The 19969-nt window shown below is 40.2% G+C and overlaps 1 protein-coding gene and 1 long non-coding RNA gene across 3 annotated transcripts; one reads left to right on the top strand and one right to left on the bottom strand.

The window, feature by feature from the left end:
* On the bottom strand, positions 1-6006 carry LOC120598761 (uncharacterized). Its single transcript, XR_005651743.1, has 5 exons — positions 5783-6006; positions 4666-4719; positions 2106-3488; positions 330-525; positions 1-193 (listed from the first exon to the last, which is right to left on the bottom strand). It is a non-coding gene; the product is annotated as an uncharacterized LOC120598761 (long non-coding RNA).
* A 90-nt stretch (positions 6007-6096) lies between these two features.
* Positions 6097-17777, top strand: MIS18A (MIS18 kinetochore protein A). 2 transcript variants are annotated; one of them, XM_039857421.1, is made up of 5 exons: positions 6097-6495; positions 9371-9437; positions 12661-12783; positions 15008-15104; positions 15674-17777. In XM_039857421.1, the coding sequence occupies exons 1-5, from the start codon at positions 6138-6140 to the stop codon at positions 15752-15754; spliced, it is 726 nt and encodes a 241-aa protein (XP_039713355.1). In that variant the 5' UTR covers positions 6097-6137; the 3' UTR covers positions 15755-17777. The 2 variants fall into 2 exon arrangements, with proteins under 2 accessions (XP_039713355.1, XP_039713356.1); XM_039857422.1 differs by lacking the exons at positions 15008-15104; positions 15674-17777 and adding an exon at positions 13302-14944.
* Positions 17778-19969: the final 2192 nt, after the last annotated feature.

The raw sequence follows: 19969 nt of genomic DNA, 5'->3' as shown, positions 1-19969 counted from the left end.
AGCAGTGTATACAACTCCCTGTTTTCTTAGGCGAGAGCCTGGACAGCACGTTATGCTGTCAAACTTCTGAATTTGTCCAGACTGATAGGTGAGCCATTGGTTTCCAGCATAGTTTAAACATAAGTGCGGTAGCGAGTCTTTTCACATGTGAAACATTTGCTTTTCTTTTACTGTGACGTCCCATCTCACAGCTCTTGTTGCAGTGCGTTTCCAAATAAGAAAAGATAAGTTGAAGATACACTTTTGAAGCTTATTTATGTCTGCAAATGTCAACCGTGCCTGGATCATGACTTGAGTGGGTATATCATTCTAGTCTGGAAATTACTTACCTTCTGAATTTTGAACTTTCCAGCTTCTTGAGCTGCTGATTAGAAATCTAATGCCGCTCTGATTCTTGCACTTCGCTCCCCTCTTTGAGACGTTGGAATTTTCTCTGCAGGTTAGAGTTCTCCGCTTTTACAATGCTCAGTCTTAGTGTGAGATTATTTCATTCCTTGTTCTGGCCAGTTGGTATATCCTTTCCATCTGTAGAGTCATATCTTTTACCTCTGAGAAATTATATTGTATTATTTCTTTGACAATTTCTTCTCCTTTATTTTTTGTCTATTTGAACCACCTATTAGTTAGAGGTTGGACTTTCCAAACTGATTTGCCTATGCCTCTTATCTCCCCCGCCCTTTTTACATTTTATAGTTATTTTATTCTATATTCTGTGAATTTTATTAAACTTCATCTTCTAGTACTTCTGCTGTGCATACCACATTTTCTCAAATCTCTTGAAAGATGCATAATTTGACTTAAGGTCTTACTAGTATTATTCCAGATTCAGCCCTCACGTTATGATCAATATGTGTTGAGTTTAGAGAGCATCTTCTTAGTTAAAAGGGAGATTCATAGGCGTTTGGTATAGGTGATAAAAACTATTATGCCCTGATTGAGACCTTCCTCTGCTTGTATCCAGAAAAATAGAAAAAAAAAAAAAAAAACTAAGAGAGAAACAAAAGAGTGCCTCAAAAGGAAGTGAGGGGCTGACTTAAGAACTTTATACTGGAAATATATTATTTCCTTACATGATATTATTATCCTCCAGAGCTAGCCTTTTTGAAAGAATATATTTTGAGAAATACAAGGCAGCATCAAATGTATAAAGTTATATTTCAACAATTTGGTGCAGTTGTGTGACCGCTATACTTAGGGTTCAGAGACTACAGTTCTGGACTGAAATCTATGTATCTGTCAGGACTCTTGGAAGTAAATGACAGAAATCCAATTTTAACTTGCTTAAACACCAGTGGGGATTATGGGAACGTGCAGTGAGGGGTGCTAACAAACAGGAAACAGGGCAGTGGAAACTGGGGTGCTGCGGTTTCTCTCAATCTCACATCGTGCTTCTGAGAATCATTACCTGCCAGGCTGTTCCACACAGTTGAAGACATGACTGATGACAGCTCTGGGATCACGATTTAAGAGGCGAGGGTGAGCAGAGAACACTCCCTCCGAGCTTTGGCATTAAAAAGTTCCAGAGATGGAATTGTACTGGCTAATTCTGGTACCTGCTCCTAGAACCTAGAGATGGGGCCAGGAAGGTGATGGCTAAGACTGATCAGAACTAGGACATAGCCTACCTCTGGGATGGGATGGGAGTGGTGAACACCTTGGAGATGGGAAGCACCCCCGACCCACAGCCACACTGCTGGAGCGGGGCAGAAAGGTGGAGTACTTTTCCCAAGAAGAGGGAAAGGGTGCTAGACATACAACAGCCCAGATGTCCGCTAATCTGTGCTGCTAACTAGATCCATGACTTCTGAACCACACCGGATCTCAGCTTTCCTATTTATAGAGTGAGGATTAAGCATCCCTGTCCCAGCTCAAATATATTATGATTTTTTTTCCCCTGAAAATCACATGTTCTTCTCATTCTTTTTTAACTTGCAGGAGAATTAGATATCTCTGTTAAAGACCGGAAAATCGTGATTCCACACATTTACTAGGAGAGGGAAACAGAACTATTTAAAGAATATCCTGCCTCCGAGGATTTTTAAAAAGATGAAGCATATTCCTGTAGTCATTGTTACACCCCTAGAACACAGATATAAATATCTTACCGTACTTTTCCCACAGCACATTTTCTCCCCCTAAGAAAGGCTCTGATTATGGCAGAAGGTCCCTTGGGGCTCAGTGTGCAGCATGGCATTCTCTTGGTGCCAGCTGGTCAGGAAGGCGGCTGCGGGTGCCATTTGGCTCCCAGACATATCTCTACCACTAAGAGTTGGACCAAATGGTCCTCAAATGCAGCTGCAGCCAACTCTCTAACTACTAAAGGGAACAGACGACTGACTTCCAGAGACCTATAATCACAATTCATTGTCATTCTTATGGGTAACTGTAAAGAAGTGCAGGCAATTAAAATCTAGTCCATGATTGTAATCAGTAGCCATTAATTTCCTATGTTCCCCAAATTGCTAGAGATCTTTTAAAAAGCCATAAATTCTTCCAGCAAAATTATCAAGGTCTCGTTTTTTTCTTCTCCCCCTTTTTTTCTGTTCCTTCTCTCCCCTGGTTGCAGTTTGTCTTCCTCCCTCTCCCTCTCCGTCCCTCCCCTAGTGCTAGCCACTGATATTAAATCAGACTAGCATTTGGTGTTTATTTACACCAAGGCTTTTAAACCCAGCCAGAAATGAGGGTTCAATCAGGTAGTCCAAGTAACAGGTATGTTGGCCAAGAAGGATTGAAGGATGAAATCAAAATGGAACTCTATTTTGAATTTTGCTTTCTACCGTGTCCTTAGAACCTATCTGGTGGCCCTGGATGAAGACAGGGGCAGTCTGTGCATGGGGTTCCTCTGTTTGCCCCTCCAGATCCGCTCTCCATCCTGACTCACGTCCATCACATCGATATGCTCTGTGCCCTCTGGACTGCAGCTGGATTTGGACAACGGGGAGCTCCAGAAAGAAACTGAAGGGAGGGATGAGAACAAGGTCCGGGAATTTAATCTCCTGCCTCCCTCCCTGTGAGGTCACCTCATCTGGCGGTGTCCTTTGATGGAAGGGTGATCCACTCAAGGTGGTCTGTTCTTCACAACTCTTTTTCATTCTGGGTTCTTGTAACCTCTCCCTCTCCATATCCCTTTGGGACAAGGAAAGGGTGTTATCAGCTCCAATGCTGTTAACTTGGGTTCCCGCATTATCCCTCGAGGTTCTCTTTGTTATCTGATGTTTTGTAAAGAATTTCTCCTCATATTATCAGAATTTGAGTACCCTCTTAGGGAGAAGACGATTCCGCAGCCACTTTATTTACAAACAGAATAGCAATGACAGAATGATAGTATCCAATCCATCACGTTGATCAATACTGCAGTCTTCACTCCAGGATAAGAACTGTCCTCCTGCCCCAGGTAGGACAGGTAGGTAGGCCCCTGCCTCTAGTGGGGGAAGGGTGTGTGGCTGGCTTTGTTTTCTCACTTCACCGGTTCCCTTCTATTTCCATTCCTAGGTTAAAATAGGGGACAAAGCAGTCAGAGTAGTTTTCATTTGAACTGGTTCTATTACAATCTGGTTTTGCACCCTCTGGCCTGGCATGGTCAGACTCAACTCTCTCTACTGCCCCTTAGAAATTCCGTGCACTCCCACTCCCAGCTGCACACCCACGACCCAGGAAGGTCTCCCCTGGGGCTGGCCGCTCCCCCAAGTCTTGGTTCTCCAGAGTCCCTTTCACACGTGGATGCTTGCTGCTAGAGAATCTTCATCCTTCCAGATTATCTTCTTAGGCAGAACTTAAGATTGTAGGTGACCTATCCACCAGAAAAGTTCGCATCTGGTTGACAACTTACTTGGCTCACCTTTGTTGTGCCACTAAAACAGCTCAATAGCCAGCCTTTCCTGCTGGTCACTGTGTCCCCAAACACCTGGGAACCTGTAATTGGTTCCTTAAGACTGGGGGAGAAGCCATCAATGACTATGGAAGAGAGATGGGTTATCCAGATTGGGTTAAACCTCTGGGGACCCATTCCTAGAATTGGTGGTGATGGTAGTGGACGTGATGATGGCTTGATTCACTCTTATCCAAACCTCCTAGTTGTATAACTAAGAGGAAGAATGGGAATGGCTGTCCAGGTTGCCCAATAAAACCTCCCGGTCCAAGGTCATCTTACTCAAGCATCTCACTTTGTCCCCACATAAAATATGACTTTGTGGGTATCTAAATATTACATATTCATAATACTTGAACTATAGAGGAGTTTGTTTGCACTGCGGCTGACTTCTCTATTAGGCACGGTGCCTAGGGCCCATGGTATAATTTTAGGTCCCCATGAAAATATTTTAATTTCTTTTGAAATCAGAAGAAAAAATAAACTTTTAGGTCAAAGAAAATGATTTAACATATAATATTTATACATTAGTCTTTATAACAATACAATTGTAAAATGTAATAATAATAATAATTATTATTATTATTATTAATGGAGGAATAGGCTCACCAAGGCAAAAGTGTATTGGTGAGAAACTGCTCAGGCATCTCAGCTTTGCATTTCTTCTTTACTGGGACAGACTACTAGAAAATTTAAGTGTTGCCAATGGGAACCCAAAGTCTGAGGCAAAGAGATCATCCCTTAAATTCCGAGATGACTACCCACTTACTTAAAGAACATATGTAGGTTTTACAAACCTTGTACCAGAGCGTTTTTGCTTGACAGCAGCAGTCCAGGGAGGTCAGGCTCGCCTGCACAAAAGAAGCAAAAGGAGGGAAGGCAATTCTGTGGGTGAAATAAAAACCTGAAATATCTGAAGCACTTTCCTCCAGTTGGAAGCTAATTAGCAAGGGCATGGTGAACTAAAGTATTTTCATGCATATTACATCTCTTGATCTTCATACCAACCCCGTTGCAGTACTGACCCACTTAATCTTTGAAGAATCAGACCTAGGGAAGGCAAATAGCCTTTCCAGTTTTCTACAATGTTACAACCTTGGTTACTACCTTGTGGAAGGGTAGATCAACCCCAGGTTTCTGACTCCAAAGCCAGGGACACTAAAATTGGAAGTAAAATGTATGTAGTTTATCTGACCAAGCCAAGTGGGTAGTGACTCAGGGCACACCCAAAGGGTCGTATGAGCAGACCCTGTCCTGGGGAGCACCTTTCTTTCCAGATATACTGCCAAGTTGCCCACAATGCACCTGGTCAGCTCCCCATCAGCCTTTCTCGCCATGATTTGTGGTTTTAAAGTCAGAGCCTGGCTTTCTGGGGCAGCTGAGGAAGTGTGTGCTTATCACACAGAAGGGATGCTTCGTGCAAGGGGCGAGTGGCTCCGGGATCCAGACAGCAGAGGCACTGCCATGCTTTCCTGCAACGGTGCTGGGGCACACACGTGCTTCTTCAGCCTTTTCCTTGCAGGGCTGGCTTCAATCTGGGGCCCTTTCCAGGGTCTCGTTCCAGCACAAAGGGAACGTGTGATGGGGTGGCTTCCCCCAATCCCCTGTTTTTTTCCACCTCAAGAAAATTTGGCAGACAAATTAGAGCCGTGCTATGAAACGTGGAGCTCCCAATATTGACAAAATCGGTATTACCTGGGAGCTTGTTAGAAAGGCAAATTCTTGAGCCCACCAACCCATTGAACCAGATCTGGGACGGTAGGTAGGGCCCAGCAATCTGTTTTAACCAGCTCCCAGGTGATTCTTAAGCACGCTAAAGTTTGAAGGGCCGTAACATCTCGGGGACAGACGAGGCCATAGAAAGCAGATGAGCCCCAACTCCTCTATCTCTGGGTGCTATTGGGGACGACACACTCGCTTTAGCAACCACAGTGAAGGTCTCGGTCAGCGGTTGGTAAGTCAGTCTGGGGCGCGTAACTCTATCAAAGACACTGCCTCTCCTACGTGAGTGGCTGCTCAAGTAAACGGTCACAACTCCAGCAACCTCAATTTTTAAACGACGAAACACCTGACGCAGGCGCAGCGAAGGTCTAGCTCAGCCCGACAGCGAGCATGCGCACTAGCGGCCTGCTCGCCCGTCTCTCCTCCCTCAGGCCCCGCCCCTAATGCCGCGGCCCCTTCTTGGCCTCCGTCGTCTCGCCACGCCCCACGCATGCGCGGAGGCGTTTTTTCTCCCGTGGTGCTTCGCGGCGCGGGCGATTTGTAGGTAATGGCGGGTGTTTGGTCGCGGGATAGTTGCAAAGAATGCTCCTCCACCTGCTGCGCATGTGGCAGCTGTGCGAGCGGCGACAAGGGCACGTGGAGCGATCCCTCGCTATTAAACAAGCGACTCTCGGAAGATTCAAGCCGCCACACGCTGCAGCAGAAGTGGACGAACATGTGGAACTCTTTGAGCGGGGACGCGTCTGTGGCCTGCGCAGAAAGGACGCAGCGCCAGGAGGCTGCGGAGCCCGCGGAGGAGGAAGACAGACCGCTGGTTTTTTTGTGCTCCAGATGCCGACGACCACTGGGTGACTCATTGAGCTGGGTGACCAGTCAAGAGGACACCAACTGTATCCTGCTGCGCTGTCAGTTGAGGGGTTGAGAGTGGGGTGGGACTTAGGGGGCTGCCTCCTTCCAGCTGTGCCGCACCTGGGCGGCCCTGTAGTATGCGGGGTGGGGTAGGTGCTTTGGGGCTACCCAGGGTCTTTACAAGCAGAAAAATCTAAGAGGTTGCGCTGTCTCAGGAAAATAGCAGGAGAAAGAGGGTCACCCCTGCACTTTGGGCTCACGAGTGGCAGGTCCTTTTCTGGGGTCCCCCATCTATTGCTCAGTAGCGATTAAATCAGCAGAGTTGTGAGCATTATTCGGTAAAAAAATGATCAACTGAATTGTAAGCATTTGGGATATAGCCACTCTTTATTACTCCCTACAGAAATCAGTGGGCCGTTAAATGGTAAATAATATTGCAAATTGCTTATTTAGGAAATTAAGCTATTCAGTTACCCGCTCCCTGCAAGGGGTGTCAGGATTGATTTCTCACTTATTAGTTGTATCAGCAGCAGCCTTTACAATCTGAAGTGTTTCGACCGTAGAAAAGACAGAACACAATGCTATCAAAATTTTTTAAAAAATTTTTTTAAAAAGGAAACCAATAACCCCATCAAAATTGGAGAGGAAGGCAGGAGTTCTAGCTTTTAATCTCTGCCCTACCAGTAGTTTGTATGCTCCCCTCCCCCTTCCCTTGTTTTGTTGCTTTCATAGTATTTAGGGGAATGGTTCACATGTTTTTTCTGAATTGGTGTAAAAATAAAAATGGCTATTCTTTTTGGGCTTGTGGTTTTCAAGTTGAAGTTTATGCCCTTTTTGAATTCTATAAATATTTTGGTGACAAATTCACCACCAGTTTATTACATTCATGAAATGGTTTCCTTCCTGGAATAAAATACTGGGAAGAAAGGAAGCACCAGTGTACACCAGTTACCTGAAACTTTTTGGTACCTGCTGTTTTCCGTAAGGATGCATCAGTTCATTAGCATTAGCTGGGTCCCTTTCAGTTGTTAAACATGAGCCTAAGAATATGCATTTCCCATAGTAATAATTCATTGTGATTACCCTTTTGACCTATTGTAATCAAATAGTGCAGAAGGGTGTAAAAGTAAAAAAAGATTTATCCCCTTGACCCTGATACTGTCATAGCCTCCAAGTTAACATGCCTTATTCTCATTCATACGTCAGATATGCTCCATGTGTGTATGAGCATATTTAAATATGTAAAATTTAAAAAAGCTCTTGAGATTATATTATTTATACTGTTAAGCATCCCTACTTTTTTTATTCCACACATTCTGAATATTTTTCCATATTGATGTATATAGAAATACTTCACGATTTTACCAGATACTTATTGTACCCTTGCTGACAGGTAATATAGCGTGGTGATAACCCCCTCTACTACTTGGGTTTGAATCCTGCCTTGCCACTTACTAGCTGTGTCTCTTTGGGCAAGCTATTTAGCCTCTCTGTGCCTCATTTCCTACTCTGTAAAATGGGGATTTTACAAATTGACTTAACACCCCTCCTCCGATGAAAGATTTAAAAATTGAACTCTCGGATTAATTTCCATTCCCTCCTGCTCCAGTTTGAGTTAATTGAATTATTTTTGTCAAGATTTTTAACACCTACATACTATTCTGTAGCCATAGTATGATCATTTAGCTTTAATATAACATTTATGTGAACTGATTTCTCAGCTCCAGGACTCTTAATAACATAAGAAAGCTTATTAATAGCTTTCTCATTCCTCAGCTGTTTATTTGATTAATTGTCATCAGTGATCTCCCCATCCTCAAAACATCAAGTTTGAGTGCTTGAAAATATCTTTCTCTTGTCTTTATACATAATGGCAGCTTGGTTGTATGTACAATTCTGGGATCATGCTCTTTGCTTTTTCCAGGCACAGGGAGCAGCTAGTGCAGAAGAGTAGAATAAAGATAGGACTTAGAAGGATAGGGCCTGAAAATTCAGGGCCTTGTAGGCTGTTCTATGATGGGAATCTGTTCTAGTGAGTGAGGCATTTAAGCACGGGTGTGATATGACCCAGATTTTAATTTGGAGGAAGCATCGAAGGGAAGAATAAGCACGGAAGTGGGAGGTCAGTCAGGAGCTAGTGCAGTAGTCCAGGCAGGAGGAGGTGGCGGTGGTTTGGGGGCTAGAGTGAGAGTTGTGAGGTAGAACTGACAGGACTAATTAGCGTAGTGGGTATGGGAGAGTGGGATGAAGAGATGAAGAATCAAGGAAGACACCCTGGTTTCTAATCTGAGCAAATGGATCGGTGGAGGTGGAATTTACCGAATTAAGGTAGACTGTAGGAGGAGGTGAAATCAAGAGTCTGTGTTGGCCGTTTTAGGTCTGATGTCCCTTCTTCACTTCCCTCCAGCTCCCATCCCCTGCTTTAGTGTATCCTGGACCTGGATCCTCTAGGAATGTTTCTTCTGGGGTTCAGCTGTGACACCTGGCCAAATTGTGGTCTAAAAGATTTTGGCTGGCTTCCTGAGACGCTCTCAATTACTTCTAGAGAAATGGGTTCTGCATTTGAGATCTGGAAATGTGTGCATTAGCTTTTAGCATCTTCCTTGGTTTTGATCACAATTTTACTGTACCTGGCAGGTATTCATGGTAGTGTGTGAGTTGAGTTTTACTGTCAGTTGAATTTTCTAACTTGATTAATTTGTTAATTTCAATGGTTTTTCTGGGGGAGGGAAGGAAATAACTCTTATTCTGCCATCCTTTTCCAGAAGATCCCTCTACAGTTAGTTTTAAACCACCCTTTGTGTATGTGTGACTTTGGGCTCTTATTTTTAATGGCCTCTGGGTTCTAAGATAAAAGTTGAATTAGAAGTTCTCTAAATGTCTGCATGTCTATTATAACAAACCACATTAATACATCATTATTCTTTCTAGGTGTTTCCTGTAATGTTTCTGTGGATAAGGAACAGATACTATCCAAACGTGAAAATGAAAATGGTTGGTGAGTAAGGCTATATCTATGTAAATATGTATGTTAGAGAAAATGTTTATTTTTCAAATAGAAATCTTTGAAAAGATTATTACCAGTAAGATTGCTTGGCATAAAACTTTTTTCATGGTAATCAGTATAAAATCTTTAGTCATTCTAATATATCAGTTCTTGGATGATGGTGGTCTCCTTTAGATATGGAGTTGGAAGATTCCGAAGGCAAATTCTGACACTCACTTTTTGGGTGTTTGGGCTTGGTGCTGAAGAAAATCTAAATTAAAAATAGAAAAAGAAAATATCTTAAAATCTGAGTCAAAGGGTGCCTTAGACCAGGGCTACACCTTTTTCACATCATGGCATCCATAGAAAATGCTGGTATCACAAGTACACACATATACACACACATATGGCCTATCGAGGTAAATAGACGAGGCTGCACATGGCCAGAGACAACACGGGGGCTCCAGCAATCCCAGGCCCTGTGCTGCCACTCCAAGGGTTGAAGGAATCAATGTCTTGGCGTACCTGCCACCCATCTGTTATAAGTGGCATCCTTAGCAAACTGGGAACTTAGCTAAGGGCATAAGACTAATTAGTAGTAAGAGCCAGGAGGATCCTTGTCTCTCCTCGCTTTGGAAGTAGAGAACTTCCGAAATCTAGTCATTTTGATACTTTCACCGTTTTTGCCATATCTGTGTACCAGCTGTGCTATCATGTACTTAATATTTTTCTTTAAATTGACTCAGAATTTCTGTATTACTGCCATAAACGTAACATTTGCTATAAATGATAGCAAATCAGAAAGTAACTGAAAGCAATTACAGTGAAAACAAATGTTATAAAATTCTAGCTGAGAAACTATTGCCTGGCCGGTTCTGAGCCTGAGATCTGTTCTCTCAGTGTTAAAAGATTTGCGACTGTGAGATTCGTGTTAAAGACAGTCTAGCACCAAACTGAGACTTCTTTTCATGATCAGGAATGGTAGAGAATTGAAAAGGGAGTTGACTCTCTTACTCTTTGAGCCAGTATTTAGACCTGTTTACTTGTACGACCTGAACCCATCATTTATGCCACCTTACATTGTCTTGAATTTCACGAGGGTCACATGTTCCAATCCACACTTCTGGAAATACCATATTGCTTTTTGATGCTTGTGAATATCGACAAGGCCTCTCTTACCGAATACCTGCCTGAGTCATTCTGCAGATGGCTGACGAGCACTGGTGGGTTTTAGAAATACGTCGTAAAGGAAGCAGTGCTGTTTCCTCTCTTCATTCTGACTCTGTCATTTGTTAAGTCTCTTATAAGCTAACTCATTACTTGTTTGAAATCACCTTATGATTTCTGGCACTGCTTTCTCAGTATTGTTCAATGACAAGGGTGAATGGTCAATTCCTTGCCAGCTGTGAAAGCAGGAAGATGCAGTAACAGTAGCCACCATCTCTTCATTGCTCCTCAAGAAGTGTGCTTGGGTTTTTGTGTATTCTTAAGTGGTAGTTAGTTTGATAAATCAGGATAAAACGCTTATCCACCGATCAGTGAAGTTTTGCTTTTTGTGTTTATCTAAGTACCTTTCTTGTCTTTTGACACCTGAATTAGATGTTAGTTCAGTCTTGATAATTCTGTGTGGCAGCCTTGTAATGATCATGAGGTTTGATATGTAGCAGGGAGATTTGCCTGTTCGCTGTCAGTGGTGTAGGTAGGGTTTCTCGTAGAAAACCGTAAAGCAGCTTATAAAAGCTTATAGAGGCTTCATATATGGTCGGTAGCATATTATCTAGGTAATTCTATCACCAGGGAGAAGTCGTAATTTATCCATTTTGTTCTTTGTTCCAGACGTTGCTGTCTCTCGGTGTCTGTAGATGAATAGTAATGCAATCTGTAACAAATTATTTGAGTCATGGTTGACTCCATTTTTCTTGATAGCAGGAATAGCTATTTTAGTTATTGCAAGTGGCTCACATACCAATAGGAATTACAGTACTTTCGAAATAATAGTTATCTTTTGTACTCTATATTACACTATCGCGATCATTACTAGATTTATATCAACAGTTATACTCAACTTGCTATATGTTGGGACTATGTTTTTAGTGTAGATATTTATAGAATGGTAAATTTCAATGGGTCAGTTTGATAAGGCATTTGGGAGACAGTGGATTCTAGGTTTTAAAGAAGACATGAATTGACATTAGGGGTGGGGGATATATATTCAAATACGAAGAGCCTGAATTGGGAGGTAATGGGAACAAAGGAACAATTTTTTGGAGAAATAATGACAAATTATTAAGTAAAATATTTGTGAGTTACCAATGTCAGACACATCTGTAGTTGATAAAAGAGTGTTAGCGTCAAAATATAATTTTTTTTTAAAAAGGCAACATGTCAAAGATTTATATAACTCATTGGCGGGGGAACCAGAACACAGCAAAGCTTGTTGTGGAGGACACTTCCTGTGGAACAAATAGAGTTAATGTCCTACAGGGCAGTGAAACCTCAACCTTCGGGGTTATTTTTTCTACCAGCAGAAAACATTTGCATCTGTACCAGGCTAAAATTATTTGTAATTTACTGATCTTCTTTCTAGAGAGTCTGGACACTAATCATTAGTAAGTAGTAAACAAACAAAGAGAGCAAACTGTGGTTTATGGGCTGGGTACCTGTTTTGGTAAATACATTTTATTAGAACACAGACAACATTTATTTAGTTACATATCATCTGTTGCTGCTTCTGTGCTACAGTGGTAAAGGCAAATAGTTGCAACGGGTACCATATGGCTTGCAATCCTAAAATATTTGTTCTCTGGACCATTAAAGAAAATTGGCCTACCTCACCCTAGCATGGTAATGATCCTTAGTGGGCTTGTTGAATAATATGGCATTAAAAGGGCAGGTAGAATTCGTTTATTTACAAATTTTTGATGATTTTTCTTAATACCAGATTGAGGCATTCATATTTATGAAAACACCACCTTAATATCCTCCATTCTTGTCACTTTTGTATGTGCCCCCTGTCACTAGGTGCTTAAGGCAATGTGGCCTGGAGGCAACTGTCTACATTCCTAATATAAACATCTTATTATTTTTTTCCTTCTTTATACATATGGCTTAGTAGAGTCAAAATAACATACTCTAGCAATTTATACATACGTTTAAGTGCTTATGGATTTTAACAATGGGACTTGTAACAAGTTGCTACTTTGTTTACTAAAGCAGTGGCATTTCTTTATTACAGCGTTTTGGAGACTTTGTACTGCACAGGATGCTCACTCAATCTTGGCTACAGATATAGATGCACACCCAATAATCTAGATTACAAGAGGGACTTGTTTTGCCTCAGTGTTGAAGCCATTGAAAGGTAAGTTTGATATATAAACAGATACCTTGTAACAGAATCCTCTTTTGTAGAGAATTAGGTATGAAAACATCAGAAGTAAATCAACACTTTGATTAAAATATATTTTCAAGTAATAATTTCTGACAGCAAAGCCAGTGATTTTTTTTTTTTTCTGACCTGATTATTTGGCATTGGAAAAGTCAGACATTCTAAATTGTAAGGAGAAAAGAAAATACTGTGAGAACATTTTTCATTGTAAAAATATGTTCAATAGTTCTTAAAAATAAAATTTAGTTTAATAGGATTTTTTTAAAGCAATTGTGTGGGTCAGTACATTTTGTTCATTTTATTTTTGCCCTGTTAGCTTCCTAGAATGTTGTGAAGAAATAGGAGTTTCAAAATTGGTTAGGAAAGAAGTCCCTTTGGTATTCTGGAAGAGCAGAAATACTAAGTCCAACTATTTCTGTTTCCTTGAATTTGGTAAATTGTCTTCTGCTTTTTTGAGAGATGTAAGAAAGTGCTTTCTTTCTCTCTCTCAGATTTCTAAAGAGTGTTAGGAAGCAAGGTGAATTCGGATCTGACGACAGACATAACTTAAAGGATTTTAGATATCCTAATGACCTTCCAATTCATTAGCCTTTTGTTATAGGAAACAAAATTAAATAAATCAATTGACCCCAATGTATTTTCACTTATCCTGGAAAAGAAGTAACCCGTAAGACTTTAAAGATGCCCAAGTAACCTTACATATCAGGACAGAGGAACAATTTATGAAGAAAAGAAAGTGCCTACACTTTGATTACTCGAGGTATTTTGCCACTCCTGTTAAATTTCTTAGATTTTTTCCTCTTTAACAAATTTCAAACTATTCTTTTTGTTATAATTTCTTATATAATTATTCTTTGCTAATTGCAGTTTTGCTACCTTCTTTGAAACTGGACAGGTTTAGATCAAAATTTTAAAATCTGCAAACTTTTTACAGCTCTTACACGAAAGAATAATATGAGTACGGTTCATGGCTGTAAGGCATGTGCGTCTGTCTGGAGAGAGATCAGATCTGTTTTGTTTTCATACACGAATAGAAGACCCGGCCGATAGAGATGCTCCCGTAATCTCCTTGAGAATTTACAAAGATTTATGAAAATTAAGTGAGGGAGAGAGCAACTATAATAGACATGAAATCTCAATCTAGTAGGGTTGGTACAAAACTTTAAAAGGGATGCATATCTCTATAAAAGAAAATGAGTGGAAGATTTTGCTATACAGGATCACAGCATTGAAGCTATTTTTTCCTGAACAGTTGAATTTAGGGTAAAGTTACCTCTTGGGGCAGAATTTTAATGGAAGGAACTCGATTTGTTTTACAAGTGGATGCCCTCTGTAATGTTTCTTTACAATTTTATAAATTACTCAGTGCCATTTAATTTTTCCACCTCATCTCACTTGTTTTCTAAATACATTGTAAATTGCCTTCTGCAGTTTTGCCTCCCATGCTATTTTTTAGATATATAATCAGCTGGGTTTCTAAGGCAAGACTTCTTATTTGATAAAAGAAGTGATATAGTGAAGTTGCTGCATGTAATAAGTGACTTCTAATAAGTAAATGCAACTGCATCGAGTTTTCTTTTGAGATACACTAGCACCTCCTTCCTTCCTTTTAGATTTTATTTGGTTACCAATGCTGGGCCTGTTTTCCTTCTGTTGCCGGACCAATCTTTCTGCTATTCCATATTTTCTAAACCACAGCATCTCATAACCCCAGAGAGTGGAGCAAAACATGACTGGGAGGATGACTGTTGAAATTGACCAAATTTGGGTAATCAGGAGTTGACTCCACAAATTATTATTTACTAAGAGTCCAATTTTAAAGTACACATGTTCCTGAAAGGTTATATAAAACAAAAAAGTGACTTCTTTAGGATTTTTTTTAAACTTTAAAATAGAATTTTGAACTATGAGTGTTAATATTTTGCCACCCAACTTACTAAAGAGTAAGTTTATTCCCAATAATAAAATACTTACATTATTGGGAAACATGTGAGAATATCTGGACAAAATCATTATGGAGAAAAACATGATTTTATGTAGTACACCTTCCTGTGTAGGTTGCTCTTAACACGAATAGTTTTATGTGTCTACTTGGTACTAATATATAATGTAATGTACTTAAGAGTTTTAATATTATTAACAAATTTAATATTTTCTCACTTTTCATATTTTAACTTTGTACTATGCTGTATTTCAGTTATGTTTTAGGGTCCTCTGAAAAGCAGATTGTGTCAGAAGATAAAGAGGTTTTTAATCTTGAAAGCAGAATTGAAATAGAAAATTCTCTAAAGCAGGTAATTTTGTTCTGCACATTTTATATCTTTGAAGAACTTCCTGTCAATGAACAAATGCTCATAATGGCATCTGTTCTGATCTTGGCACTTTCACAGTAAGAAAGTACTTGTTTTATATTAGTTGTTAGGAAAGTTGATTTTTTGGGAACCAAATTACAAATTAAGGTAAAGCTTAATCTAAAAAATAATAATGAAGCCATTTCATGCCAAAATCAAAGTAATATATATTCTGAAGTATTAAACTAGTAGAAATATATTTTTGAATCAAATCAGTATTTCATTTGATTCAGTTCTCAGGTATAAGCAGCCTTACTTCCAAATGTTAACATCTCATGGCCAGACAAGCAAGATAGTGATGAATGAATAAAAGCTATAGATTAGAGGTTGAGAACTAGTTAATAGACTTATGTCTTAATACATAAAATTTAGTTTAAATTCATTAAATAAACACTATGCGGAATGCATAACATTCAGAAATTAATGATGTGTATTTTAATCATATTCAACCATGTATGATTTTAATCACAATATGTCTTTTTTTTTTTAATATATTCTTTTTAATTCAATAGATGGAAGATGTTTTGAAAGCATTGCAAACGAAACTGTGGGAGGTTGAATCAAAACTGTCCTTGACCAGTTGCAAAAGCTGAAACCTGTTCCAGGTCCATGTGGATTCCCCCGCCGATAGATGATGTTTTTGTATGTACCAATTCTTGTTATAATTTACTTCACCTAGAACTGAGGGAGTTCTGAATGGCTGTGTACAGTGTTTTTGCTTGTACTGTTCAAATGAGAGTAATTGTAGAATGACTTTTATGGCTGTATTTGGTGGTAAAGAGATGAGTGTTTGAATTTTTCTTTTTAATTTTAAAGCCACCTTAAGATACTTGCTGGAAATAGAATTTAGGAGTTTTTATTCTGATGAGAAACTGCCATGATTTTCTGAACTATTTCCTCCTTTGTATCAAATTCATTATTCTTCATTTCCTATTTTTTAAAGCTTTATTTCACCTTCGATACTTGGAGTAATATGTAATATCGAATGGTGAGAAAATCTTAGCAGTTTTTCCACACACTGTATTGAATCTTCTCTGAAACTAATGCATACATCTCTGGAGAAATGGGTCAGTTGAACTATTTGTCAAAACTATTTGAAAACTTGCACAAGAGCAGAATAGCTTGTATTCTAAAAGTAGAATTCCCATTGATCTTGTTTATTTTCTACCGTATACCCCCCCAAATCTGGAAGAATATTTACCAAAGAGAGTGGTAGTTATCTCTAGGAGTGGGATTCTGGAAGATTTTCAGTTTTCCAGTTTTCTATAATGTAAGACTTACAGTAAGTACATGTTATTTTTATAATCAGGAAGAGAATGAAGATTAAAACAAAGTGCTTTATGATTGATTTTTATGAAACGGAATTGTGGTATTTAACGGAGCTCAGAAATCTTGTGCCAGAATTCCACACACTTGCTGGATGTGGCACTCACTGTACCAGGCCTGCTCAGGAACATAAAGGTAACCCCAAGTTCCCCAGACCCCTTTCTGTTTTGAGGTACAGATGAAGCTACCTAACAGTATTCAGTATGTATGAATAACTCAATTTTCACTCCGAAGTTCCCTAATTATTTCAGAGAATATTTAAAGTTATCATAACAAAAACTCCTACGTCAAATTGACTTGATCATTCACAATTATTAAACTCTTTTTGATTGATTGTCAGCAGCCTCCAATAATTTGAAGGTAGCGAGCCCTCTAGGTTCCTTCTCTCACAAACTTGGTAGAATATGGTAGAGTGAAAACAAATATCAGCACCTGCCGTACAGTCATCCTACCTCAGTAAGCTTGGCGAGGTCCCAAGAGTCTGTCTTCTTAGGTGCTTCGGTGGCACCTTGTGTGAGAGAATATTTTAACAGCAAGAGTCAGCTAACTTTCTGGTCGGAGCAGAATCCTCCAGCAGTCAATTTCAGGGCCATTCAGAGAGGTAGGCAATTTGCTTCCCTAATTCCTTTTACCCCGTTCATACAGGGGCAGGATTTCTAACCAATCCACACATCTTGAAAACTACTTCTTTCACCAATGAAAAGTAATTTCTTATATCCGCAGTGCTAACTTAGGCTCTGTTGTGGGTCAAGAGAGAAGCAGCTCAAGTGCCTTTGTAGCTACCTGTGGTGTGGGCCTTTGATGACCTTTCCGTGCAAACTCGCCGTCTCTGGCTTTATAACTAGGGTCCTTCAGGTGAAGTTAACAGCAGCTTGTGGGGTGCAGATATAAAGCTCACACTCATTTGATTGAAGGTGTATCTGTGTGCATTTGTATCACACTGAAACATCTAAAAGCAAATCCCAGGAAACATCGTGTCTACATCTTTGGCTTCTTCCTGTGATGTCACTGAAAGGGTGGCCTTGTCATCACTGGGAGAGAGATCCCCGAGGCTTCCACACTGCGCACCTCAAGGCGTCTAGGTGGGACCGCTCTGTCTTCCCCGTGCGCTGCACTGACACTTACTTGCAGGAGGGAGCCTTTCCCCACGCTGGACCAACCTCTCCGGGGCCGCCTGTTTCTCTGAGGCCTAGCAGCCTTGCTTTTCTGGCTTGCGTGAGGTCTCATCGGAACGCTGTTTTTTAAAATTTGTCTTGTATATCTACATATTAAAAACTACAACTTGAGGAATGAGCTCTTCTTTCTATTTCTTCTAAGTGAATAATGCAATGCACTGCACTGGTGCCCCTGTCACTGAGCCATTGTAAAGCACTTCCTGCGAGCAGCAGTCAGGGTGCTGAAGCAAGGGATGGACCTTCCAGCCCATGTGGTACAGGGCCCAGCAAAGAGGCTTCAGAGAGGATCTTCCCAAGAACTGTTCCTTCAGCCACCCTGTGAGGGGTACACTTTAGTTCTTGAGGGAGAAGCTGTGGAGACTGATCTCAGAACCCATTATGTGGCCTTTAGAGGTTGTCGTGAACATGTGTGTCTGGAACATCGTACGTGGTTTTTACCCCGGAGCGTGGGTTCTGTCATGTCAGTAAACTCCTGTCGTGCTCACGTGCCCACGGGGGACGTTCTGCACAGCATCAGTGCTCGCGTGCAGTGCGCCCCACCTGGATGGTTCTAGTCGTGCTTGGGTCATGTAAAATGGGCAAAACCAGGAGAAAGACTCCTTGCAGAAGTGGGTCTAGGTGTTCAGTAGGAAATTCTTGAAAGAAGGAGCCAACGCAAAGCTTCCTCACCATGTTTTTCAGGAAGATCTTCGGGGTGGCAGAAGTTCTGGGTCAGAGGCCCACTTTAACTGCTTTATTAGCCATGTGACCTTGGGCAAATCATTTGATCATTTTGAGCCTCTTTCCTCATTCATAAAATGAAGGTATAATAATCTGCTTTCCGTCCATCACAGATAAGTTAGATAATGGTTGCAACAGAACAGTAGTCTTCTCTTATCTACAGTTTTGCTGTCCACGGTTTCAGTCACCCATGGTCAACTGCAATCCAAAAATATTAAATGGAAAATTCCAGAAATAATTTTTAAACTGAGCGTCATTCTGAGTAGTGCGATGAAATCTCGCATGACCCTCTCTGTCCTGCGCAGGACGTGAATCATCCCTTTGTCCAATGTCTCTGTGCTGGAGAGGCTCCCCACTCGTTAATCACCGAGTAGCTGTCTGGGTTATCAGGTCCACTGTCACACTGTTACAGTGCTTGTGTTCAAGTGACCCTTAATAATGACCTCAAAGTATAAGATTAGCGATGCTGGCAATTTGGATATGCCAAAGAGAAGCTGCAAAGTGTATATATGTATAAGAAAACACAGTATACGTAGGCTGTGGTACTATCCGGGATTTCAGGTGTCCCCAAGGATAAGGGGGGACTACTACCCTACTTTGAAAATAGTCAAGCATCACAAAAATAAATAGGAAAGATTGAGCCATGTTTGAATAGAGTTGATCTGATTCAATCTTCTAGCCAGTCTTCCCATAAAATTCTGTGGATGTAAAAGAAAAAAATCTGAAATGCTATTTTTTTACTTTTAAAAACATAACACATTGCATTTATTTCTTTTTCTAATTAATATAATATGTGAACATTGCAGACAAATTGAAAAACAGAAGTATAGCTCAGGGAAGAAAGTAAAATCCATACATAATCTTGCAGCTAAAAGATAATTATTCACTTGGGTGTATGTCCTTGTAGTTCTTTTATATGTAAAAAACACTTTTCACTTAAAACATTTCATAAACATATTTCTGCACTTTTAAATATAATTATAACCTGTTTTTAAATGACTAGGATGAAACTCCTATTTTAAAACCTGTTTAAATGTGATCATATTATGTGAAATTTATTTCTAGTAGCTTAACCACTGAGTTTATTTATCTAATAAGATAATGCATAAATGAAATTTTATACCATTCACCTCTTTGTCTAGCTCCAAGGTATTCAGGAGCTGAGAGCCAATCCTTAAATTTTCAGGAATTTTGTGAGCTGGTTGTTAAATCATTGGTAGCTTCACATTGGCTATAGTTAGGACTATTTCCACCACAGAAATCAGCAAGTGCTAAAAAATCAGGATTTTTTTTAACCTCAGAGAGCTGATTTCCCAGCCCATTACTGTTTATGTCGAATCGCCCTCTATACTGTTTGACTTAAAGTTTAACAGAGAAGATGACTTCCTCTTCAACACCCAATACAGCAAGTCCTCACATTTTCATTTAAGAAATCTAAAATGAAATGTATCTTAAGACTTTAACGAGTACAACCACATTCTTCTTCTGGAGAAAAAGCAAAATACTGTACAGTCATCTCTCAGTATGTGAGGGGGTTTGCTTCTAGGATCCCTTCGGACCCCAAAATCCTTGGATGCCCAAGCCTCA

The sequence above is a fragment of the Pteropus medius genome, unplaced genomic scaffold (assembly GCF_902729225.1).
Source record: "Pteropus medius unplaced genomic scaffold, Ma_sr-lr_union100, whole genome shotgun sequence".
In the NCBI taxonomy this organism is placed as follows: Eukaryota; Metazoa; Chordata; class Mammalia; order Chiroptera; family Pteropodidae; genus Pteropus; species Pteropus medius.
The sequence above is the reverse complement of the archived record's forward strand: the minus strand, read 5'-3'. Positions and strand labels throughout refer to the sequence as shown.